Below are 26,036 nucleotides of genomic sequence, written 5' to 3'. Positions count from 1 at the left end.
AGGAACACCTTGGACAAAATTCCTAGAGTCGCCACTGGAAAAGATAAAACAAAATGATTTTTTTTATGAATTTTACTTGTACAATATTTGCTCCACCCAAAACACCGACTTGTACAATATACTGCAATAGCTTCTAAAACAAGCATTAGTCTATCTAATTCTTCTTCAGCGGATATCGTAGAGGCCATTGGCCGTGTAGATTGAGCACCAATATCGATCATATCAGCCCCTTCAGAAATCAATCATCAAGCGGGCCTGAGTAACTACAACCTCCACAAAGACAAACTTTCCTCCATCACTAAAACTATCTGGGGTCACATTAAGGATACCCATGACAGAGGTTCTCTGTGACCAGTCCCACAAACCACTTTTAATTGGATTCTCAAAGAAAACTGAACATAATTTGGACATCCTTGTGGGATTACCAAACATCCGTGCCGAGATTGCAAGAAAAAGTTTCGGTGTCTCTCATGCTCCCATGTTGATTGGACCCTCCAGAAAGAAATTTTTAGGTCACATTTGCTCTCGAATTGCTGCAGATGAGACAGATTCTGCCACTATTGCTTGTGTCACTGCCGGTGTTTTGGGTGGAGCAAATATTGTACGTGATTTGAGTTATGTTTTGTACGAGGGTTTTCTTTGTCTCTGTGGCTGTCACCTCTACCCATAAAGTTTTCTATCATTTTTTTTTAAGAGAGTATGTGAATTAGGAAATTAGGAAAACTGAAACCTCAAAACCATTTGAAACACAAATCAAGTCTAACAAAGAAGAAAAAATGTTGTCTAACAACAGAAATTTTAGGAAGAAAGGGACACCATTAAACAAAATCTAATGAGATCTATAGAAAGTAATAAATGAGGATAGAGAAAAACTATTATTAATTAGGTAAATAAGGTGGAAAGAATTAATCATTTAATATTATTTTTCTGGCCGTTGGATCTATTAGAAATCTACAGTACAAAAAAGGTGTAACTCTTATAAAGTTACACCAAGTGTAACTTGAACCCACCTCATATATATATATATATATATATATATATATTATGATTTTTCATGTATTTTTTAAGAAGTAATTTTCGTACTTTTTTAATTTTTTTCTATCTTTTTTGAAATTTTAATATCTAAATTTTTGAGTTATTTTTTTTCAATATTTGAAATTGTTTGACAAATTTTTTGTAAGCCATTGCACATTCAAGCAATGGCTTTTTCATCAAATTGTAACACAAATTGAAGTCATATATGACTAAATCATGCAATGGTATAGTTTCTTAATCAATTTAAAATTTTATAAAATTATTTTAGTCTACCTCACAAATAAGTAGATTCCCGTGCATAGCACGGATTAGCAACTAGTAATAATAATGATCATGATTTTTGTATCACAATAATAGTTATATATATATATATATATATTTTTTTTTTTAAAAAGCCAAATAATGAATAATAATATATAGATACAATCTGTTACCAATAAAGAGTTTTTCTCTATCGCAGAGCAGTCACCCGCCTGGGAAGATACCCAGGATAATCTAAGGTGATAAATCAGACAGCCGAATGATGCGTACACAAGCGTAGGCATGAGCGCATACACTACCTCCATGACCACACTACTCTATAGCATGGGTTGATGAAGCTCATCAGGAAGGTTTCTATGCAATGAATAAATCAACTATTTTCTTTCATCTTGTTTGTATCAACGTTTTTAATAAATTACAACAAAATTTTAATAAGAGTATTACACGCCAGAAAGCAAATTGGTCAATCAGAGCATTCAATAATCAAACATAAATCCAAAATTTCTAGTCTCAATGCTTCTAACCGTTAAACGGCCATACCTAGTGCACAAAACTCTTACTTTTACAGGGTCTAGGTAAGGTCATAACAGGCAGCTTGAGAGGCTGATTCTCATACTCAAACCTGTAACCTATTGCTTTTGGTGTAAGACACTTGCCATTACATCAAAGCTTGATGTCTTAACTGTTAACAATAATAATAATAATAATAATAATAATAATAAAACCTTCTGCTTTACAAACTCAGCTTTTGGCTTGCATCTCACTGCTCTAGAGAGATGGAAATTTCCTTTTCAATCAACAATGGATGGAACAGCACTCAAAATTCATTCTCGACCCAAATACAAGTTGTTAGTGATTTAGTACCATCTGGATAGCATCCTGTTCAGACTCCGTCAAACTCTGGTAACAAAAGCAAAACAAAACATCACATATTGTAAGTTAGTCATATGCACGATAAAGGGAGGAAACGAACTTCATATTGATAGAAGCTTTCATCTGCTTGATTGAATTTGAAGTACCTGGCAAAGATTCTCAAACAGTGGTCTGTTGCTCTGGCAAAAATTCACTAAGAAATCTCGAAGATAGCAAGCCAGATTAATCTGTCAGGTGCAATCATGTTTAGTTAACAATATAAAAATTCTTGACCACGGCCATTCTTGGAAATACAAAAATTTGGCATCCAGACAACACCTGATTAAGTGGATCGGCAGCACATAGTTGGTCGGCTTCATAGTCATCTTCGTGATCCTTGAAATGCTCAAGCAAGTTTAACCAGAAATAAGGAAAAGGTATTGCAAAGAAAGAGAAAAAGAAAAAGTGTACTCATAAATTGGTAGACAGGAAAATTGTCATGTTCCTTTCAAACCTTGTTAAATACTTTTTCCATTGCTTCAAGATGTTCATATGTGGGTCTGCCTGATGATGTAGCAGAAAGTGAATGAAGCAAATCTTTATCCATCTCTGCATCCCCAGCTTGAATTTCTTCCCAGTCACTATCCTGATACACAATTCATTCAAAGCTTAAAGATCTGATTACAAATGGGTGACCTGGACTGGACAGCAAATCATAAACTACCTACCTCATCATCATCAGCCAAATCTTGTTCTCGGATTTCAATTAATGCATCAGCCAACAGTGCCAGTATCTGCACCACCCAGGTCATTCAATTCGTTTCAATTCAAACATACAATTTCAATTTTAAAAAAGAAAAATGTTCCAGAGGCACAGAACAGGCTTTCAGCTTTCTTCATACTATGGTTTATTAAAAAGCAGAAAAAAATAATCAACAAGTTTCATGTATAATGCACAGTATATCAAGCTTCTCAAGAGCACAATTGTGCACTAGTGATCCTGATGGACTGAAACAAAATGAAATGGTCTCTGCTGTTAAGTGATAGATGGAAAATGCTGATATGATTTACGGTGATATTAAAATATTTTTTTTTATGCCATTTAAGTTGCATGTGGCCTTAATTTTTTATTTCTTTTAAAAATTCATCCATATTGAATTTATTTGAGCTAATCAAATGTATTAATTAGCAAAAATAAATCACAAATACACACGAATAAAATTCAAATTATTGGACCAAAGAAACCCAAATATAAAACTGGTAGATCTGAAAAATCAAATTGGACAACAAAACATGACGACGTAACCGAAGTCCCTGCCCCAGGAAAACGCGGAGAGGAAGAGAGAGAGAAAGGAAATGAGGGAGAGAGATCGGACAATGGAGGACATGGGGATTGTCAGAGTTCCTTGGATCTGGATGTTCCAGATTTTTCTCAAAGGGTGATGTGGCAAGAGACCGTCATTGTCTCATTGGGTAATTCCGCTGCAAGAGTTTGACAAAAGAAATTCATGGCAGTGCAGTAATGGACAAGCTATTGCTTTGAAGAACTCTTCTGTGGGTATTATGATTGAGACAGTAATGGAGAAGCTATTGCCTCCAAATGCAAACAAAAACATGACCAGGGTAATTATTTATGGGTGTGTGAAGTGCTGCTGTGGTACTTTAAGCTATGATTTTTAGCAGAGATATTTGAGAAATGATGATTATTCATGGGCACACATAAGGTGTTTGTGGAAAGTTTCAACTCAGGACTAATACAGCTGCTTAACTCTAGAAGAGATAGAATATATGTTAGATGAGTTTCAGTACACGTTACATTCAGATTCGCTTTTGTTTTATTCTGAGAACTCATGAAGCCTTTAGGTGAGATTAATAACTGTTTTGGGTCTTCCATTAGCTGTGGAGATGATGGGCAAATTAAATCAAAAGAACTTTATCAGGAAGCTGCAAAGAAAATCCAACCAAAGAGTTCCATCAGCTCCAAAGACGTTAAGATTAAATCTGAAGAATTTTCATCTGTTAAAATTTTAAATCCTAAATATGTCTGTGATTTTAATTTTCATAAAGCTTTTGCTTTTTTTGGTTATAATGTTTTTAAATTCCATGTGGCAGCCCATGTGGCAACTTAGGTGGCACAAAAACAATATTTTAATATCACTATTAGCCATGTCAACATTTTCCATCCAACACTTAACAGCAAGGACCATTTTGACACAATACCATAAGGTTAGAGACCAAATTGATATGGTTAAAATGTTAGGGACCAAATTGATACACAGCCTAAAGGTTAAGGACCAAATATGTAATTTACCCTATTTTAAAAGTGATAAAATGCAATGTTGAAATACCTTTGCAGGAAGCGACACCATTGTCCACTGATCTGGAGCTAATTTGGCTTTTGAGCGGGTGGTTATCCCTGCAGCAAACTTTTACCGACCAAAAAAATAAATAAATAAATAAATAAATAAATAAATATATATATATATATATATATGCAGATCTTAAGTAGATGCACATCAAAAAGAAAATGCATCTAAGATTATATGCAGACCTTAACTAGATGACCTTGGACGTTGGTTTTTGTCAATTCAGCGTGCCTTGTGGAAAGCAACAATGCCAAAGCACTGGTAGTGACTTTAATTTGATAGGCCCCCTGAATTTCACCTGCATGCAAGTAAGTATTGGAATAAATCATCACTTTAGTCGGCTAATATCCTCTCTTGCAAGTCTTTTGTTAATCAACAAGGCAATTAATTGTGAAAAATTAACTATCCTAGTCATCATTTACACTATCACTTGAAGTTTGGAGGGAGCATGGAAAGAGGGGAGTAATCCTTTTCTTTTGAACAAATGTTTTAACAAATAAATGGAAGTAAGTTCTTGTTTGATTGCAAAGTAAAAAAGGAGAGGAAATTATACAGGACCATTGATGTAGTTCATTTTTAAATCTATCTGTTACTAGCTTCTGTTTTATAATAAGTAATTTCCTTTTAATTTTAATAGCCTTTATCACTTGTAACAGAAAGTTAGTTAGCTGATAAGTTGTTAGTGATAAGTGCAATAGCCTATTAGTTAGTTAGGCTTTGGCCAATCGCATGGCAGCCACATGGTAGGTTCTTGTAACTAACTCAGCATCTTGCTTATGTAACTATAAATAAGCAATGCTGCCTTCATTGTAACTAGTTTTAATTTGAATCCAAGAAATCTAACTATAAGGTATTATTCCAAGAGTGTCTCTTGAAGAGCTAGTTCATTCTTTCTTTTCTCTAAGTAACTTAGCTTTCTAAAACATTTTTCATTTTCACCATTTTTCCTCCATCATAATTTGGTATCAGAGCTTGAGATCCTTAGGATTCAAGTTCGTTTGCAATTTGTTTCTTCATTTTCTGTCATCAAGATCCTATCTTGATTTCATTTTCTTATCCTTTACTAGCAAGCCTAAGAATTTGTGAAGATGACACCAATAGTTTACAATAGAAGGAACAAGAAAGCTTTTGCAGCACATGAACCTGAGGTGCGGGTTCATCCCAAGCAGCAGCCACAACCGCACCAAGAAGGAGAACCCCAGGTGACATTGAAGCAAACTGTGGAGCCGCTACAGGGGCAGCTTGCTGCCTTGACTGAGGAAGTGAGAAGAATCTGGCGTTATCATCCTAGAAATGATGATGCACTTGCTGAAGATGCTGAAACTGAGTCACAACAACTTTAGTAACCCAATTGGTCAGCCTAGAGGAGGTGTTCCACAGGAAGTGCTTGGTCCTCCAAGGGGAAAACCAAAATGGGAATCAAACTTCAAGATTGAGTTACTTGTGTTCTATGGTAGCTTGAATCATGAAGAATTCATGGATTGGCTTAAACAAGTGGAAAGAATCTTTGATTTCCATGAGGTACCAGATTCCAAGAAGGTGAAATTGATCTTTATCAAGCTGAGAAGGAGAGCTTCAGCCTGGTGGGAACAGCTCCAAGTTCAAAGAGTTAGGAGGGGTAAAAGAAAGATCCAAAATTGGTGCAAGATGAAGCAGAAAATGAGAAACCAGTCTCTGCCTTTCAATTATATGCAGTCCTTGTACAAACAACTGCATAATTTGAAGCAACATAGCAGTGCAGAAGAGTATATAGAGGCATTTTATCAACTGGTAGCTCGAATAGACCTGAATGAGAGTGAAGAGCATATAGTTGCAAAGTTCTTGAGTGGTCTTAAACCACCAATTCAAGATGCCTTATCTTTACACCAACTGTGGACTGTATTTGAAGCTTACAATAGAGCCTTGATGTTTGAGAAGCAACTTGCAAGAAGAGCTTTTATGCAGTTTCAAGCTTATGGTGATTGTAGAAGTACCCAAGTTAGTGCTCAAGGAAGGCCAACTACTAACAGTGCACAACCTTTCAAGATTGATAGTGTAGGTTTGCCTTAAACTTCTGGTGCAGGCAAACCAATCCCCAAAGTAGTACAAAGTTTTACATTTAAGTGCTACAAGTGTGGAGAAGTTGGGCACAAGGCCACAGATTGCAAGAAAGGGGGAGTTAAAGCTCAAGGCAAGGGCAAAGCTTTGATGATTGAAGGTTGTGAAGACACGGAAGATGAAGAATTTCCAATGTATGAAGAAGATATTGTTATAGGTGAATCAGATGAGGAAGAAGGCTTGGCTTTGGTAATGAAAAAGACCTTGTTAGCACCAAAACATGAGGAGCAGAAGGATTGGTTGAGGAGCAACATTTTTCATACCACTTCTAATATTGGTGGCAGGATTTGCAACTTATTTATTGATGGAGAAAGCTGTGAAAATGTATTTTCTGAAGAAGCTGTTTAATAACTTGGCTTAAAGACTGAAGATCATCCTCACCCCTACAAATTGACATGGCTTAAGACAGGCAATGATATAAGAGTTTCCAAGATATGCATGGTAACCTTTTCAATCAGGAAGAAGTTCCAAGATTCAGTTTTTTGTGATGTAGTGAAGATGGACTCATGCCATTTGTTGTTGGGAAGGCCTTGGCAATATGATAGGCACACCAACCATGATGGAAGGAAGAACACCTACAACCTATACAAGGATAGACAGCATTACACCCTACTGCCCATGAAAGAAAAGTTGATTCTTAAAACTCCTACTACTGCAAAGCCTAATTCTTTGCTTATTGTCAAGAAATTTGCACAAGAAACTCTAGCAACTGGTGTGGTTTACATGTTATTGACTGCATTAGAGTTAGATGCTATGATAGTGCCTTAATCTATAAGAGCATTTGCAGCAGTGGAGCTAAAAAGCTATAATGCTATTTTAGCTCCACCAATATTGCAAAACAAACCCACAGCAGTAGAGCCAAAGCCAAAATATTTGGCTGATTTGCTACAGTGCACATCTATCTATAGATGTGCACTGTAGCACTCATCTAAAAAAAAAAAAAAATTTTTTAAGGAACAGCCCGATTAAAATATTCACTCCTTCCCCTTTTTTTTCATTCTTTTATTTTCTATCTCCTTCACCGTCACTCTCAATCTCCTTCTCCCTCACTCTCATCTCCCAAATCACTCCTGCCTCACTCATCACCGTCGCCGCCACAGACCAGCCCAGCCCAGCCCAACCCACACCGTCCCAGCCGCATCTCCCTCACTCCTCTCTCTCACCCATCGCACTCATCTCTCTCACCCATCACCGTCCCAGACCAGCCCTCGCCAACGCCGTCCGTCGCCATCCAGCCCAAACCAGCCCACGCCGTCGCCGTCCCAGACCAGCCCACCCCACGCCGTCCGTCGCCGCATCTCCCTCACTCATCTCCCTCACTCATCACCATCGCCGTCCGTCGCCGTCGCAAGCTCTCATCTCACTCATCAAGCTCTCCACGCCGTCGCCGTCCAAGCCCAGCCCACGCGGTCGCCGTCGCCGTCCCAACCGATCCACTTCAGGTCAGTGCTCTCTCTTTTCTTTTGTAGTGAATTTTTTCATAGCTTAATTTTTCTAGGTTATTGTGATTTTGTGGTCTCTGTTTTTGGGATTTTTTGTTTAGGAATTTTCTGTTATTTTGTTGCGTGGATTTTGTGCTCTCTGTATTGGGAATTTTCTGTTTGCAGGAATTGGTTGTGTGGATTATGTGCTCTTTGTATTGGAAATTTTGTGTTTTGGAAATTTTCTGTTATTTTGTTGTGTGGGTTCTATGCACTCTGTATTGGGAATTTTCTGTTTGTAGGAATTGGTTGTGTGGATTATGTGGGCTCTGAATTGAGAATTTTCTATTTGCAGAAATTTCTTGTCTAGATTATGTGATTTCTGTAATTTGTGCGGGAAAGTTTTTATGTTTTGTTGTTAGTGTAATTTGTTGTGTTGCACAGAGCCAGAGTTACGTATGGGTGGTCTCTGTATGGGTGGTCTCTGTAAATTATTGTGTTGCACAAAACTTGATCTCTGTAAATTACTGTGTTGCATAAAACCACATGAATGTATTGGGTCACTGTAATTTATTGTGTGGTCTCTGTAATTTGTCTATAAATGTAATATAAATGTCTCTGTAATATAAATGTAAGTTTGTTGTGTAATTTATCTATGTAATTTGTTGTGTCGATATAAATGTTAGTTTGGAAATTTTCTGTGTGCAGGGAAATTTTCAACTCCAATCGGACCTTATTGAACATTTATGGCAATTGCAAGGCGAGTCGTAGGAATTTTCTTTTTTGTATGTGTGTTTAGTATGAGTCATAGGAACTTGTGCGAGTGTGTGAGTTTTATTGTAATTTGGTTTGAATTATGTATGTGAGCAAATCTATGGACTACATTGTTCTTGCTATAATATGTATTTTATTTTCTATGTTTTCTTATAAATCTATGGACTACATTATAAAGTTCCTTCATTTATAGTTCACATTATTTCAAGGTTGCTTCCGGATAATTGAGACGATAATACGTTATCACGATAATTGAAAAATTGTTTTACTAAAAAAAAAAAATGTATGAGTATAATTTGGGGTTAAAAAAAAATATAACACTAGACGATTATTTGCTATCACGCGGCGGCGGCGGAAAAAGAGTCGTCGGTGGCGGTGGCGGCGGCGACGGCGACGGCGGCGGTGGAAAAAAAGTCGTCGGTGATGGCGACGGTGGCGGTGGCGGCGGCGGCGGCAGCAGCAGCAGCGACGGTGGTGGCGGCGGTGGCAGTGGCGGTTGAAGGTGGTTGTGGTGGTTGTTTATTGTATAAGATATATTATTTTATTGTAGTGGATATATTATTTTATTGTAATAGATATATTATTTTATTGTGATGTTTATATTATTTTATTGTGTTAAAAGCTAAAATAGATCCACTGTTGCAGTATGTATGTAGGTAAAATAGATAAAGTAACTTTTGGTGGAGCTAAAAAGCTAAATTTTTAACTCCACTGCTGTGGATGCTCTAAAAGAGTTGATCAAGTCATTTGAGGATGTCTTCCCTAATGAATTACATACTAAATTGCCTCCTATGAGAGACACACAACATGCCATTGATTTCATTCTAGGTTCTGCATTACCTAATAGGGCTGCCTATAGGATGACACTAATGGAAAAGGATGAACTTGATAGGCAAGTGCAAGAACTATAGAACAAGGGATATATTAGGCCAAGTATTAGTCCATATGTTGTACCAACCCTCTTAACCCCTAAGAAGGATGGTAGTTGGAGAATGTGTGTTGACAATAGAGCCATTAACAAAATCACAATCAAATATCGGTTTCCTATACGTAGGCTAGATGATATGCTTGACTGTCTAGCTGGTTCTAAAATCTTTTCCTAGATAGATCTTAGAAGTGGCAATCATCAAATTCGAATTAAGCCAAGGGATGAGTGGAAGACTGCCTTTAAGACCCATAGTGAGCTATATGAGTGGTTTGTCATGCCCTTTGGTCTTACTAATGCATCCGCTACTTTCATGAGGGTAATGACTCAAATGTTGCAACCTTTGCTTGGTGTATGTGTTGTAGTTTAATTTGATGATATATTGGTATATAGCAAGACTTTGAATGATCATGTGAATCATTTGCAATCTATTTTTGAGTTACTAAGAAGGGACAAGTTCTATGCAAATACCAGGAAATGTACCTTTGTAGTAAGTAAGGTAGGTTTTCTTGGGTATGTGGTGATTGATAAGGGAATTGCAATGGCTAAGGGGAAGGTTAAGGCCATTCTCGATTGGCCTGTTCCAAGATATGTGGCTGAAGTAAGAAGCTTCCATGGGTTAGCAACATTTTACAGGAGATTTATTAAAGGGTTTAGCACAATTGCAGCACCACTCACTGACTGTCCCAAGCTGTCTACTATTGCGTGGGATGAGGCTAAGCAGCAGAGTTTTGAGTCCTTGAAAGCTGCCCTTACTGTAGCACCAATATTGCAAGCTCCTGACTTTGAAAAGATCTTTGAATTGGATTGTGATGCTTCTGGAGTTGGCATAGGGGGTGTTCTCAATCAAGAGGGCAAACCAGTGGCCTATTTCAGTGAAAAACTCAAAGCCAAGCTCAACTACTACACCAATGATGTGGAATTCTATGCCATAGTACAAGCAATAAAACATTGGGAGTACTATTTGGCTTACAAAGAATTTATACTCCAACTGACCATGAGGTCAACAAACGGCATGCCAAATGGGCTGTCTACTTACAACAGTTCAACTTTAGCTAAAGGCACAAAGTTGGAGTCCTTAATAGAGTGGTAGATGGTCTTAGCAGGAGATCTTCCTTACTAGTATAGATGCACAACACAGTTGAGGGCTTTGAGGCATTTAGGGAGCATTATAAAGAAGATTCCAAGTTGTTTCAGATTGTGCAGAATTTGCAACAAGGCAACAAAGCTGCCTATCCTGGATTCAACCTACAAGATGGCTACTTGTTCAAAGGCCTGCTCCTTTGTATTCCAAAATGTTCTCTCAAGCACAAGATTCTGCTTGAAGTGCATAACCAAGGCCATTTTGGCAGAGAGAAGACACTGTAGCTCCTACAACAACAATTCTATTGACCAGACATGCTTAAGGATGTGGGAAGACTAGTTCAAAGATGCATGATATGTCAGCAAAGCAAAGAGACAGCCACCAATGCTAGATTGTATCTGCCCCTTCCAGTGCCTAATAAGCTTTGGACCAGCATTAGCATGGACTTTGTGCTTGGATTACCCCCTACTACTAGAAGATCAGACTATATTCCAGTGATAGTGGACAGATTCTCCAAGATGGCCCATTTTGTGGCTTGCAAAAAGACTAATGATGCCTCCAATATTGCTGGTTTATTTTTCAGGGAGATTTATAAGTTACATGGAGTTCCAACCAGCATTGTCTGATAGGGAAGCCAAGTTTCTTGCCCATTTCTGGAGGACTTTGTGGAGGAAAATTGGTACTGACTTACAGTACAGCAACAATTTCCATCCTCAAATGGATGGACGGATGGACAAACTGAGGTGGTCAATAGGAGCTTCGGCAACCTCCTAAGGTGTTTTGTAAGGGACAAACCTAAGGAATGGGAGAATGTTTTACCTATAGCATATAGCAGAGTTTGCCTACAACTCATCTACTAATAGAACAACTCAACACCCTCCCTTTGAGATTGTTTATGGGATGCAACCAGCTAGTGTTCTTGACTTGTCAAGCTTACCATTACCCAAGAAGGAGCATCCGAAAGCCACTGAATTAGATGACGTCATACAACAGCAATATGCAGATATTAAGATGAAAATAGAGGCCAGCAATGCTAAGTACAAGGCACAAGCTTACAAGAAGAAAAGGCAAGTGATTTTCAAGGAAGGTGACCTAGTGTGGGTGATCCTGACCAAGGAGAGGAACCCTACTGGACCTTATACAAAGTTGCAACAAAAGAAGATTGGTCCTTGTCCTATACTACATAAGATCAATGACAATGCCTACCAAGTCAAGCTACCTGATCATCTATGCATTTCTAATAGTTCAATGTACATCACTTGCTGCCCTATCATGAACAAATCAACTTACAACAAGCCACACTTGAGGACAAGTGTGTTCCAAAGAGGGACAATCTTGATGCAGTTCATTTTTAAATCTACCTGTTATTAGCTTCTATTGTATGATAAGTAATTTCCTTTTACTTATAATAGCCTCTATCACTTGTAATAAAAAGTTAGTTAGCTAATAGGTTGTTAGTGATAAGTGCAATAACCTATTAGTTAGTTAGAGAAGTTAGTTAGGCTTTGGTCAATCACATGGCAGCCATATGGTGGATTCTTGTAACTAACTCAGCATCATGCTTATGTAACTATAAATAAGCAAGGCTGCTCTCATTGTAACTAGCTGAATTTGAATCCAAGAAATCTACCTATGAGGTATTATTCCAAAAGTGTGTCTCTTGAGAGCTAGTTCATTCTTTCTTTTCTCTACGCAATTTAGTTTTCTAAAACATCTTTCCTTTTCACCATTTTTCCTCCATCAACCAAACAAAGTAACAATTTTACCTATCTTTGTTAAATTTATATTTATATATATATATATGTATAAATTTAAATATATATATATATATGTATAAATTTAAATATATGTATGTATATATATATGGAGAAAAAGTACATGAAATTTCTCTTCAAAAATCCATGTAAAAATAAATTAAAAGGTGTTGTTTTTAGGTAAGCTATTTGTTCAAATGGAATGGGCTTCAATAATATTGCATTTATATTTGAAAATTCTACCAAACTAAGCCAGAGATTTCTCAGTATCTTCAAAAGAACATCAATTACGTTCGATCCAAGTAGTCCACATCAAACAGCCTAGAACTAAATTCCAAATATCGGAATTAGGGGTGTTCATAGTGTGGTTTTGGGCCATTTTTGTCACTGCACTTTACAGTGCGATTTAGCCAAAATCATAACCGCACATCTCATTTTTGCAGTAACATGTGCAGTGCAATGCGATTTGGTGCAATTTAGAGTTTAGCCAAAACCATAACCGCACCGCACCTCATTCCTGAGGTCACATGTGCAGTGCGATGTATAAGATACAGTTTGAATAGTTTGAAACCGGTATACTTTTCAAATTTTGGACTTTTCCTACCCAGTCCAAGACTGATTTTTCCCTTTGTTTTGGGTCAAGTTTTAAACTATTGAACTAGTTTTTCTTTATTTTGGGTTGGCTTTCCTAATCAATACTTGCTAAGGTTGTTAAACCTTTTTCTTTTCTTTTCTTTTTTTTGGAAAACTAGGGTTATTAAACTATTAATAATATATATAATATTAAAAATAAATAAACATATTAATATATAGAGGGAGTGCAGTGTGGTTATGCCATTTTGCAGGCGGTTTTTGCGGTTTATACAGTTTGGTAAACACCCCAATCAGAAATATGTTTCCCAAGCCAATGATACCAACAAAATAATAAGTCTGCAATTGAACTTGACATGACCCAATCAATCCCAAACAACTGAAGCATATACATCCACATAGAATGAGCTACCGGACAGAAAATCAACAGGTGATTCATAGATTCCTCATTACAACAGCACATACAACAACGATTCGCCAAAGGGAAACCACAAAGCATAAGGTTATCCAAAATTAGAATCTGGCCATGAGCTACTGTCCACATAAAGAATGCCACCCTTTTAAGAACCTTTACTTTCCAAATGCCCTTCCAAGGGAAAGTAAAATGAATAACAGCTCAAATCTTATGATAAAAAGACTGAATGTCAAACTTCCCACTTCCATTGAGGCACCAACAAAGACTATCACAACCACCAACCCTAGGAATCTGAGATTGGATGAAGTGAAGAAAGGAGAAAGAAGCTACTAACTCCCAATCATTGAATTCCCTATAAAATCCTAAGTAGCACACTATCATTTTCACCCACCAGAAGACTTAACACATTAGAAATACAAGTTTCCTTATTGGCTGAACACACAAATAACTAAGGATAAAGAGTTTTAAGAGAATTACCCTCAATCCACTTATCATGCCAAAAAAGTATATGAGAACCATCCCCCACCACAAAAAGACAAGTGCTTAGAAAAGCTCTCCCACCCTTCACTAGTGCTCCACCCCCGTTTCCCTTCCCCATATTTCATGGCAATAACCCTCCGCCACAGATGGGTAGTTTCATGGTCATTCCTCCAAAGCCATTTTCCTAATAAAGCCTGATTAAAAGACACTAAATTCTGAATTCTCAAACCACCTAACTCACGCGGTAAGAAAACTTTTTCTCAAGCCACCAAGGGATATTTGAAGCACTCCTCTGAGAAACCCCACAAAAAATTCCTCTGAATATATTCTAATCTAATAGCCATCGCTTTAGGAATAGTAAAAAGGGAGAGATAATAAGTTGGAAGGCTTGAAATGGTACTTTTCAACAAAGTGAGTTTGCCACCCTTTGACAAATAAAGACGCTTCCAACCTGAAAGCTGCTTCTCCATCCTTTCCAGAATCGGATTCCAGATAAAGGTTGTCTTATACTAAGTACCCAATGGCATTCTCAAATAAATCATAGGTAAACTGCCCACCTTGCATTGAAAAATGTTAGCCAATGTTTGAATGTTACTGACCTCCCCAATAGGGACAATCTCAATTTTCCCCACATTCACCTTCAAATCGGTAAAAGCTTGAAAACAAGTCAAAGCCAACCTAATGGAAAGCAATTGCTCCCTAGAAGCATCGCTGAAAAAAATGGTATTATCAACAAATAATAGATGGGAAGTACGAATACCAGTAGTATTAATAGGTCCCACATGAAAACCCTAAATGAGACAACCTTCCTCAATTTTCTTTAGAATCCAACTTAAAACCTCCATGATCAAAAGGAAGAGAAGAGGAAACAACAGATCACCTTGTCTTAGACCTCGAGAGTTACCAAAGAAACTAGCAGGAAATCCATTAACCAAAACTGAGAAGTGGACAGTAGTGACACAAGCCTTTAACCATCTCCTCCATCAAACCCCAAAACACATCCTCTCCAATAGATAGAACAGTGTCTCAATTCACATGATTATAGACTTTTCCGATGTCTAACTTAAACACCACCCCTAGAGTACGACACTTCAGTCTACTATCTAGACAATCATTAGCAATAAGTACTGAATCCAAAATCTATCTACCATCAACAAAAGAATTTTGCAACTCTAAAATGAGTTTGTCCAACACCATCCTCAATTTGTTAGCCAACACCTTAGATAACAGCTTATACACACTGCCCACTAAGCTAATAGGCCGAAAATCTTTAACATTCAATGCATTATTTTTCTTGGGAATCAAAGATAGGAAAAAAGCATTCAAAGACCATTCAAACTCTGAGCTCCTAAGAAAATGATCAAAGAAGGCCATAACATCCTTTTCTACTACACTCCAGCATTTATGAAAAAAGGCCATAGTGAAGCCGTCAGGACCTGGGGCTTTATCACCTTCCATCTCTTGGAGGACCTATACCACCTCCTCCTTAGAAAAATCCCTTTCAAGAGAAAGCCGCTTATCCTCCTCAATACTAGCAAACTCCAAACCATCCATAGTAGGACGCCATGTATCTGACTCCGTGTACAAGCCCTGATAAAAATGAACCACCTTAGAACACACCTCTTCCTTATCCTCATAAAGGACACCACCCACCTCTATACCTCTAATATGATTAGTTCTTCTATGGGAATTTGCTATGCGGTGAAAGAAATGAGTATTATTGTCACCCTCCTTCACAAACAATACCCGAGACTTTTGTCTCCAAGAAATCTCCTTCAAAGAAGCTAAATGTGCAATATCACCTTTAATATGAGTGTGACGAGTTTGTTCCTCATGCGAAAGACCCCACAAGTCCTCTCTAGCATCCAAACCCAACAATTCAGATAAAAGGCTTTTCTTCCTAAACGCCAAATCCCCAAATTCCTCCTTATTCCACTTTTTCAAATCATTTTTAAGAGCTTTTAATTATGAGCTAAAAAAAAAGCTCAAAGAACTCAAAAAGCAATACCCATTCCACCATTGCCAAACTCTCCACAAAATCATCATTTTTCAACCACATATTCTCAAACTTAAAGGCATTTCGACCTTTATTGACACTACCAGGTACCACCAAAAGCGAGCAGTGATCAAAAACTACTCGGGGGAATACCCTTTGAGACACATTCCCGAAATGATCTACCTAATCCACCAATGCCAAGGTCCTGTCAATTCTTGACATACAATTTGTCCCTAAATCTCTAAACCAAGTGAACAAAGTCCCTTCAAGAGGAAAATCAACAAGGCAATTAGCCTCAATGAAATCTAAAAAAGCAAACATAGGTGGATTGAAAGCCTCGCAACTAAATCCCAAAATGTCTCATGTAAGGCATATGAATTAGACCACCCCTCATCAAAAGAGAAAGAAAAAAGTTTTGCATCAATACGAAACAACCTCTTACTGACCCCATGATCAGAGGATCGAGATGTAGGAGAGATATTTTGTGAGGTTTCTATGGTGGGAATATTTGGTATGGCTAGTGGTGCAAGTACAAGGTTAGACTATTTAGGCAAAGCATGGTTGGGCCCCTGAGGAGATGGGGATGGAGTAGGCAATTTTGGAGGAGGGGGATAAGGATATGGGAAAAACCCATACAATGGAGGAAAGCAAAAAGGAAGAGGAGATGGAGGAGGAATGTGTAAAGGTGGTAAAAAGGGGAAAAAAGATGGTGGTAGTTGGGGGCGAGGGTGGGGTGGAGGAGGGGGGTGGGGAGGAGTAGGCATCAAAGCATCCCAAGGAATCTAAGGTACCCTGTTTCAGGTAACCAAAGAGATTCCCCTTTTCATATGATTGTGATGTGATGTGATTGTACTCCTACCAAAAGGAGATTATTTTGATTAATGGCGATTATGTTTCTATTCATACAATGACAAGGAATATCACACAAATCTCCTAATTAAATATTGTCTCTTGATATGTTATGAATTCCTTCCATTCGTCTTAATGGAAGTAATTATACTCAATGGGTCCTGGTAGTTGAAGTGTTTCTTCTTGGTAGAAAGAAGTTTGATTAAATGATTAGTGAACTCCATGTATCTACGGACTCTAAATATGCCGATTGGAGAGCCAAAGATGCACAAATTAGGAATTGATTGTGGAATAGCATGGAATCTAAGATCAGTTGTAGTTTGGTTTTGTTACCAACTGCTAACTTGTTTAGAAACAGGCCAAGGAACTTTACTCTAGTGTTAACAATTTGAAGCAAATTTATGGTCTTCATCAAACTTATCTCTCCTTGAGTCTCAATGACTTGTCTTTGGAAGATTATTAAAACAAGTTTAAGGGCATATGTGAAGAACTCAATAGTTATCAACTCATCACCTTTGATGTTAAAACTATGAAGAAACAATGAGATTCTATGCATGTTGCTCACTTCCTCTAGATTACCTAAAATTTTGGATCCAGTGAAATCACAAATTTTAGCTAGTCAATACCTCCCTTGTGAAGTTTTTGGTAGATATAGATAGGCCACATTATCTGACTCTAGTACTGATGCATTACATAAATTTGTCTTTGCCACTTCTATGGGGAGTAATAGAGGTGGTCAGGCTATGGGGGTCAAGGCCGTGGAGGTTGTGACCAAGGGGGAGGGGGTCATGGTAAAGGATGTGGCCTTCGTAAGTGCATTTATTATTATGGTGAGAATCATATAGTAGACTTTTGATGGGAGTTGTATGGTACACCCTCGGCTCACCAAGCTAGTATTCAAGTTGAGGAACTGCCTTTATATTCACTTCTACCAACATCCAAAGTAGTCTCTACTCCTAAGCAAGAGTACAATCGTCTCTTGTCTATGCATTCTAACTCTGCTTGGTTTGGTTTTACAATTACTTTGGCTCAACAAGGTACTTCCATTGCTTGTCTTGCCACTCCGGACCCTTTTGGTCATTGATACAAGTGCAACTGATCATATGACTACACTCTGACCTTGAGCACTCTAGTAGTCTTCCCAATCTTACTTTGGCAGATGGTTCAGCCACTACAGTTTCTAGTTTGGGCATTATGGACCACTTATTACTTCATTGTGTGAAGGCTCATCGGTTGTGGAGTTTTGTTTTTAAATCTTTTGGTATTTTGTGGATCCTACCAAAAACAATTCCAAATATACTTTTTGGATGGTAAAACTGGTTGGAAAAGCACTGGTCTGACATTTGGAATTTAGTTCCATTGTACTTGTCATGGTCTCTTTGGAAGGAATGCAATCAGCAGACTTTTGAAAATTTGGATAGTTTCGAAGATCAATTGCTTGCTTTCCTTGGTGGTTCACTATTCGACTAGTCTCAAGCTTGGGGACTCACAGCTAGTGATTCTCTCCCTTATTTCCTTTTTCCTCTTTTGTAATTAATTTTTTCTTTTCTTTTCTTTTTGTTTTCCTTTGTAATTTTTGGTTTGCTTTATGCTTTTTTTCTGCATAAGTAGGCTTTTGAATATTCATCTTTCTTACTAATCAAAAAAAATCATTTTAATCTTTTGTCGATTAGCATGCTTACTAAACTTTTGAATTGCACTGCCATTTTTTTTATGTTTTTATCCACTCATTGTATCTTTCAAGATCTCAAGAGAAAACTACCATTAATTGTTGTTGGGTGTATACTGTGAAGTACTTGCCTGATGGTTCTTTTGAGCCTTTAAAGGCTCACTTGGTTGCCAAAGGGTATACCTAGACATATGGTGTCAACTATGCAAAGATATTCTCACCTGTTGCTAAAATTTCTTCTGTTAGGATTTTGATCTCGGCTGCTAACTGTTTCAGTTAGACTTTAAAAATTCCTTCTTGAATGGCAATTTGAAAGAAAAGGTGTATATGGAGCAACCACCTGGGTTTGTTGCCCAAAGGGAGTCTGGAAACATGTGCAGGTTGCATAAGGCCATCTGTGGTCTTAAACAATCTCCCAAAGCTTGATTTGGTAAATTCAGTGAAGTAGTGTTATAGTTTGAATTGCAACATTGCCATTTTGATCACTTTGTGTTTTCTCATACCTCTGCAAGATGAAAGATTTTGGAAGAAACTGGCTTGTTAGGATCTAAACCAGTGGAGACTCCTATCGATCCTAATTTCAAATTTTATGAAGATTAGGGAGAGCTATTATCTAATCCTGAAAGATATTGTTATTTGATTGGTAAACTAATCATATCACAATTACTCGCCCAAATATATCATTTGCAATTAGAGTTTTGAGCAAATATATGAAAGATCCTCGCCTTCCGATTGTGAGATATCTTAAAGCACATCCAAGCCGTGGTGTTTTGTATGAAGCTAACGATCACCTACAAGTAGAAGCCTATGCTAATATTGATTGGACAGGATCACCGTCAGATAGAAAATCCACTATTGGGTATTGCACTTCTCTAAGAGGACACCTGATTACTTGAAAAAGTAAGAAACAAATTGTTGTTGCTAGATCTAGTGTAGAGACTTGAGTATAGAGCTATGGCACACACATCATGTGCGCATATGTGAATTAAGCATTTACTTGAGGAATTAAAATTTGTTGTGAAGGTGCCTACGACTATGCATTGTGATAATCAAGCAGCAATTCGCATTACCTCCAATCCTGTGTTCCATGAGAAAACCAAGTATATAGAACTAGATTGTCATATTACTTAGGAGAAAGTAGAAGATGGTGTAATTGCTACTCCATATGTTTCAACAAGAGTCCAAATTGCTGATATGTTTACCAAAACTTTATGTAAGACTCGTTTGGGTTTATTATGTAACAAGCTAGGATTATATGATATACATACTCTCCAGCTTGAGGGGGAGTATTATGGATTTAAACTAGGGGAAAAAAAGTAATGCCAATATACTCCTTTATATATAAATAAAATTTTATGTGTTAGGGTCAAACTCATCAAACACTAAATACTTCTACTTTAACAACAGTTCAACACTATTACTTCAACAACAGTTACTTTTGTCCAACGGGTAAGTAACATATCTTCTAATTACCTCATCCGTGTTTGCGCTTTTACTACCATGCAAAAATGTAATTACTCTTTATTATGTAAGTTCGCAATACAATAAGGACATTATGAAACTCAATCTGAATGAAATATGATATGTGTGATTACTCATATCGCCACTTGAAATACATTTGGATACCTTGCTAAAAGAAAACAAGTGCATGAGGGATGCTTACTTTGTTGCTTAGTCCATTCTGACATTACATAAGAGAAGGAATTATCATAGCCTTCGGCTGGGATGCTGCTCAGTAAATCAATAAATTGTTCAACATTTGGGGAACTCATATGAACCTGCATTTTGAAGGGGGAAAAACTTTCAAAACTTTATCCATAAAAAATATGTGGGGTTGCCTGACTACTTGACCATGCCAACAATCAGGAAATGTTGGAGAAATTTGACAAGGAACTCTATAGGTAAGGTATGAACCACAAAAGGATGAAACATATAATCATATTTAAGCAATTTAAAAAGTCCTTTTTCCAAGAGAACCAATGTTGAATGAATTGAGCGCAAACAACCAGGAAGTTGCAGCATAGAAGTTCTCTCATGCAACATTTTCCCATGCGCTTTGAGATATACACATTTTTTCAAGAATACTATAAAATAAAACAATTTGCAACTTTAAAATAAAAATAAATAAAAATAAAAAATATTTATAAAAAAAAAAAAAAAAAAAAAAAAAAAAACCTTCTAAAGTTTACACTGTCATAACTTAAATGAAGTTAAAAAGTTAGAGGACATTACTAATCTGGCAAAAATAAGTAGCAATGAGCTTTTCAATCCCACTATTTGAACAGATTGCATCCGTCTAACAAGTGCAGCAACCAGGTCTCGTATATGCAGTGACATTTGTGATGGCAGATTCAATATAAGCTGCAGGATGTAACTCCCAACAAAAAGAGAACCAGAGCTTTCCAATTTAGGGTCAAGAAGTCTGCATTCAAATTGTGCAAATATCAGCATCCAGAAACCTATGTCAAAATTATAATATAATATTGATAATGGAAAACTAACAGGAATTGGATGAACAACTAGAAAAGCCACAAGCAACAATTTCATTTTAGAAAGAAGAAATATCATCCCAAAGCACACAGGAGGCAATGGGAAGACCGATTTATTATATTTATTTGATTTTATGTATCAAGGGCAGTTTTGTAATTTCATAATGTTCTGGAATGGGTTGCTCTAACAATCCATTAGATCTTCTTTTGGGCTTTACTTTAAGTTTGGTTATTTAGTTGGGCTTAGTAGTAAAAGCCTAAGTCCAAGTCTTATTAGGGTTTTAAGAAATCCTAGTTCAACTAGGATTAGGTATTAGTTTTCTATTTAAAGAGTTGTAGTACTTTCTATTGAGTTGATTAATGATGAATGTTTTCAGAATTTAAGAGCTACGTTGTGATGCCAAGGAACCCTAGGTGTGATGCTTAGGAAGTCTAGGTGTGATTCCTCCAATTTATCTTTTTTTTTTTTTTTTTTTTTTACCATTCACATATCACTGTTCACAGCGCAGGAACAGCCACCCAAACCTAGATTGTTTTCCTTTGTTTCATCCCCAAACTCTACCAATCCTTGTCCCCTTTGGAAAGTGGAAACCCTATTATCCCTCTTATTTTCTAGCCTATTCCCCACCAAAACCAAACCCTAATTCTTCAAAGCCTAAGCTATACAAGATCTGCCCCTGGTTTTCTAAACCAGATTTTGTTCTTCCCCCTTGTCCTACGTCAGTTTGGTATCAGAGCAAGGATTTTGCATCATGTCTACACGATTAGGGAGATTGCTTAGGGGGATATTGAGTGATTGTGAGCAAGATGAAGGTCGTGCATTTGATTATGGAGATTTTGCTATGGATGACTTGGAGGAGGATGAAGTGGATACTTCTCTTTTATCTGTAGTGAGACGTATTTTAGCAGCCCCTAAAGTAGAGAGAGAATTGGAGGCGAACTTAAATATTTCAAATGTTGGTTCGTTGTGGAAACCAAGCAAAGAAGCTTATTATTGATAGGGGAAGTTGCATGAATGTTGTGTCATCTTCCACGGTTGAACGCCTTAAGCTTCCGGTTGAACCTCATCCTCAACCATACAAAGTGGCAATGATGATAAGGACTGCTTGCTAGAAAGGTCAGCATTTGGCAAAAGACATGAACTACAAATGGAAAAGAAAAGTCTATATTTCTCACTCAACAAATAAGAAACCAAATTGAAGGATAAAAAGTAGAGACAATTCAATACATTCTTCCATATCAATTATCAAAATCAATCAGGACCTTGTACACTTACAAAATTAACCAAAAAAAAATGGAGATTTCACTTGTAATTCAAATGCTCCCAAAATAAAGAACACAGAAAATCTACATCCCACAAAATGATATAAACGTAGCAGTGGTTAAATAAATAGAGCTAGTACCAAAGTTTGACCATTTTTAAGCCCCTAATCACAAGTGGTTTTGAGTAAATTATTGAACCTAGCATCACAATAATTTTTAAAAAATAAATATAAATCTCTTCATGCAAGTAATTAATAATCAACAAAAGAATCTAGTTTCTACTAGCCCAAATTAATAGGCCAGTACAACGTTTTCAAATTTTTACTCAATTAAGAGCTTTCTAGCTTCCCAATGGGACTGTAAAACAAAGTAAACTACTAAAAACTAACCTTGAAGCAGCATCAAGTAAACTTCGCATAGTAAACCTAGAATCACCACTCCAAGTTAGCACTTCTTCTCTTCCACCACATACAAAAGCAGCTAAACATTCTGTTGCATTCTGGTCAATATTGAGGAAGCAAAGGAGTTGTTTCAACATTTGGATACAAAACAAGCAATAGGAAATTGAAAAGGCGTTGAAACATTTTAGATAACCTGCATCTCGCTATGATCGTCACTATGAAGGACTATCCAGATAACAGCATCAAAACAGACATCATGTACTGCTTTTACTACATCAATTGGAGCATTCTGTAAAATGCTATCACAAAGAATAGTTAGCAAATTGTGGATACTACTATGATATAAATTTATGATTCCGCATAAATTTTGAAAAGATGGAAAACCAATAGCAAAAGGAAAATAAAAGAAAACATCTTGCCAAATATAACTTGCCTTCAATAGCATAGTCACCAGATCCAATGATCCTGCTACTAATCCATCAGGCTGCTGTTGGGGCTGGTAATAACCATCATAATGCATCAGAAACACATACCTTCATGATTGTTGTACATCCAGACATTATTCACATTGAGATAACTCTTATAAATTGTACCTTGTTTAAGATTGGTCCAATATATGGTAAAACCCGGGATGTCAGTGGATGTATACAACCGGGAGAATTTTTTATTGCCTGGGATAAAAAATGAAATAAACAGTTAATAGAACAAAATCTAAAAATCATCGACTTTCTAAAGTTATAAACGCAAAATGGCACAAGGAAAAATAAAATAGATTCTACATTATACATAAATGTCACCACAACTCAAGTCTCAAGGGCAGTGGATGCCACCACGAACATTTGGAAAAGGTGGAAATAACAAAACAAGTTCCATTAGAACCAAAATTGGATGCATCGAGCAGCACAACTGATAGAAGACCACAGCAGCAGCCATTAAGGTATATCAAAGGCATCCCACGGCTACTACTAATGCCCAACATTAATTTGGCAGGTCGGATGATGCCAAGGGTGCTTAGAAACTTGATTAGGCTTGTTAGTAGATTACAAATTTTATTTTATTATGTTTTTAAAAATTGAATAATTCTAGTCAAATTTCTCGTACTTTATTTAATTTTAGGTGTTGAGCAAGAAAAAGAAGAGAAAACAGAACACCAAGCAAACAAAGAGTGGAGGAGGAGAGATTTAATCTCAAGAATCGATCGTTCCGTTCCCTCAAAGCACCTACTGTTCCTTTCCCACCAAAGACACCATAACACACAATGTGGGACAGCCCGCAATAGGTCTATATTGCACTGTCTACCGAATGGACCCCGCCAAGATGTAATAAATAAATCTGCAACACTTTGAGGCATCACCCAAATCACACCAAAAAGAATCAAAACCATAGACCATAGCTCAAAAGCAATGGGACAATGAAGAAGAAGATGGTTTACCGATTCCCCACTTCTTTTACACATAAAACACCAATCCATAACAGGGACACCCTTATTCCATAGCCTATCAAGGGTCAAAATCTTGCCTAAGGCAACAGTCCAAGAAAAGAAAGCAACTCTAGGAGGGATCTTTGAGCACCACACAGCTTTCCACGAAAAAAGGTTGTCAGGGGCCAAGAAGAGGGATAAGTAGTATTCACTAACCTTAAAGCCCTTATTCTTTGTTGACATCTAGCAAAGTTTGGCATGCCCCTCACCAGTAAAGGTCATAGAGTGTATAAGCTTCCAAAAGATATCAAATTGTTTCATCTCCCAATCTTGGGGCTCTCTATAGAATCGAAGATCCCAATAAAGCCTCTGATTAGGAAAGGACATGACATCCGCAAGAAAAGAATCCTTGTTACAACTAAAGCTATAGAGTTCTGGAAATACCTCCCGAAGAGTAAAACCCCCACACCACAAGTGATGCCAAAGTTTAATTCTATTACCATTGCCAACTTTGAAGATGGTGGATTTAAAGAAAGCTGGCCAACCTTGTCTTATAGATCTCCAAAAACTAACACCATAAGTGGTTGTCACTTCTTTTGTACACCACCCACCCCAAATATTCCCATACTTGATCTCGATAACCCGCCACCAAAGTACCTCGACAACCATTTACTAAGCAGAGCTTGGTTAAATTTTCTCAAATTCCGCACACCCAACCCACCAGACTTAAGAGGGCTACACATCTAAGCCCAATTGACCCGATTCAATTTATGAGACTCATCAATACTACCCCATAAAAAATCCCACTGGAGTTTCTCAATGCGATTTGCAATATCCACCGGGATAGGAAAGAGAGATAGGTAATAAGTAGGCAAGGTTGAGAGAGTGCTTTTAAGTAAAGTTACCTTACCACCTTTTGATAGATACAAATGCTTCCAACTTGCTAATCTTCGCTTCAGTTAACCTATATCAATTGTTGCATGTAATATTGTTTTAGTTGTAAGGTAAATTGGGTCATTTGTATTATGGAGGTGAACTTAAAAATATTACATGCGTATTAGGGTTAATTTTGATTTAACTCAAAATACATAATATGAAATTTTAGTTTACATGGTAATTAGTATCAGAACCATCGATGTAAGCTGCGAATTGCCACCAGTCATAGTCAACTACCATTGAATACCTTCCGTTCAACCATCACTGACCATAAATCGATGACCCATAAACCCAAATCAACCGCTGTTGACCTCATCAGACCCAAGATAAATCACACAATAAGAAGCGCAAGACTTGTTCATTGTCCAATTGTTTCTCAATTGAAACCCATCGCCACTCGAATCTGTCACTGTTACGGGTCGGGTTCTTTATGGATTGACCAAGATGATTACATGTTGACCTTCTCAAGTGCTTTTCCTTCTGTTTGTCCCCTGATTTAATAGTGTTATTCCAATAGCAAGTGCGTATGTATGTTGGTTTCATTTGTTTCTTGAATTGGTCAATCGAGTTATGGAGTTGTGAGTTGTCGATTAAGTTGTTTGTAAAGTTTGGTTCTATTTATGATCCTCTAATTATTTGTTATCATGGAAACAAAGATAAAATTGGACTGCGATTAATTGTTTTCAACTGAATTGTTGTTAATGACCTCAATTAAATAAATAATAGCAATTATGCTCAATTGACAAAGTCAGTAGAAGCTTTCTTTCTAGGTAAAAAAAATTCCAGTACTTGGTGTCAAATCCCCCTACCTCGATCGATCCCAAATATATTGATTGGAGAGTTGAAGACACCCAAATTTGTAGTTTTCTAAGCTGCTATATGCATTGCATCCAATCCGGAATTCAATGAAAGGACCAAGCACATTGAAGTAGAACGTCATTTGTCCAAGACAAGATTC

The 26,036-nt window shown here is 37.1% G+C and overlaps 1 protein-coding gene across 3 annotated transcripts in view; it reads right to left on the bottom strand.

Annotated features, from left to right (window-relative positions):
- Positions 1 to 1,658: 1,658 nt before the first annotated feature.
- Positions 1,659 to 26,036, bottom strand: part of LOC115981886 (importin-9) — a 65,592-nt gene continuing 41,214 nt past the window's right edge. For 2 of the 3 annotated variants that reach the window (XM_031104311.1, XM_031104310.1), the window contains 13 exons: positions 23,316 to 23,393; positions 23,156 to 23,218; positions 22,916 to 23,011; positions 22,711 to 22,820; positions 20,802 to 20,991; positions 20,233 to 20,347; positions 4,700 to 4,812; positions 4,497 to 4,574; positions 2,877 to 2,942; positions 2,663 to 2,794; positions 2,488 to 2,544; positions 2,316 to 2,396; positions 1,659 to 2,196 (listed from right to left, as the gene is read on the bottom strand). In XM_031104311.1, coding sequence (XP_030960171.1) covers positions 2,146 to 2,196; positions 2,316 to 2,396; positions 2,488 to 2,544; positions 2,663 to 2,794; positions 2,877 to 2,942; positions 4,497 to 4,574; positions 4,700 to 4,812; positions 20,233 to 20,347; positions 20,802 to 20,991; positions 22,711 to 22,820; positions 22,916 to 23,011; positions 23,156 to 23,218; positions 23,316 to 23,393 — 1,230 coding nt within the window. In that variant the 3' untranslated portion in view covers positions 1,659 to 2,145. Of the gene's footprint in view, positions 2,197 to 2,315; positions 2,397 to 2,487; positions 2,545 to 2,662; positions 2,795 to 2,876; positions 2,943 to 4,000; positions 4,093 to 4,496; positions 4,575 to 4,699; positions 4,813 to 20,232; positions 20,348 to 20,801; positions 20,992 to 22,710; positions 22,821 to 22,915; positions 23,012 to 23,155; positions 23,219 to 23,315; positions 23,394 to 26,036 lie in introns of those variants that run through there. The other variant, XM_031104312.1, reaches the window with a different exon arrangement.

The sequence above is a fragment of the Quercus lobata genome, chromosome 3 (assembly GCF_001633185.2).
Source record: "Quercus lobata isolate SW786 chromosome 3, ValleyOak3.0 Primary Assembly, whole genome shotgun sequence".
NCBI lineage: Eukaryota > Viridiplantae > Streptophyta > Magnoliopsida > Fagales > Fagaceae > Quercus > Quercus lobata.
This window is presented reverse-complemented; position numbering and strand designations above follow the sequence as displayed.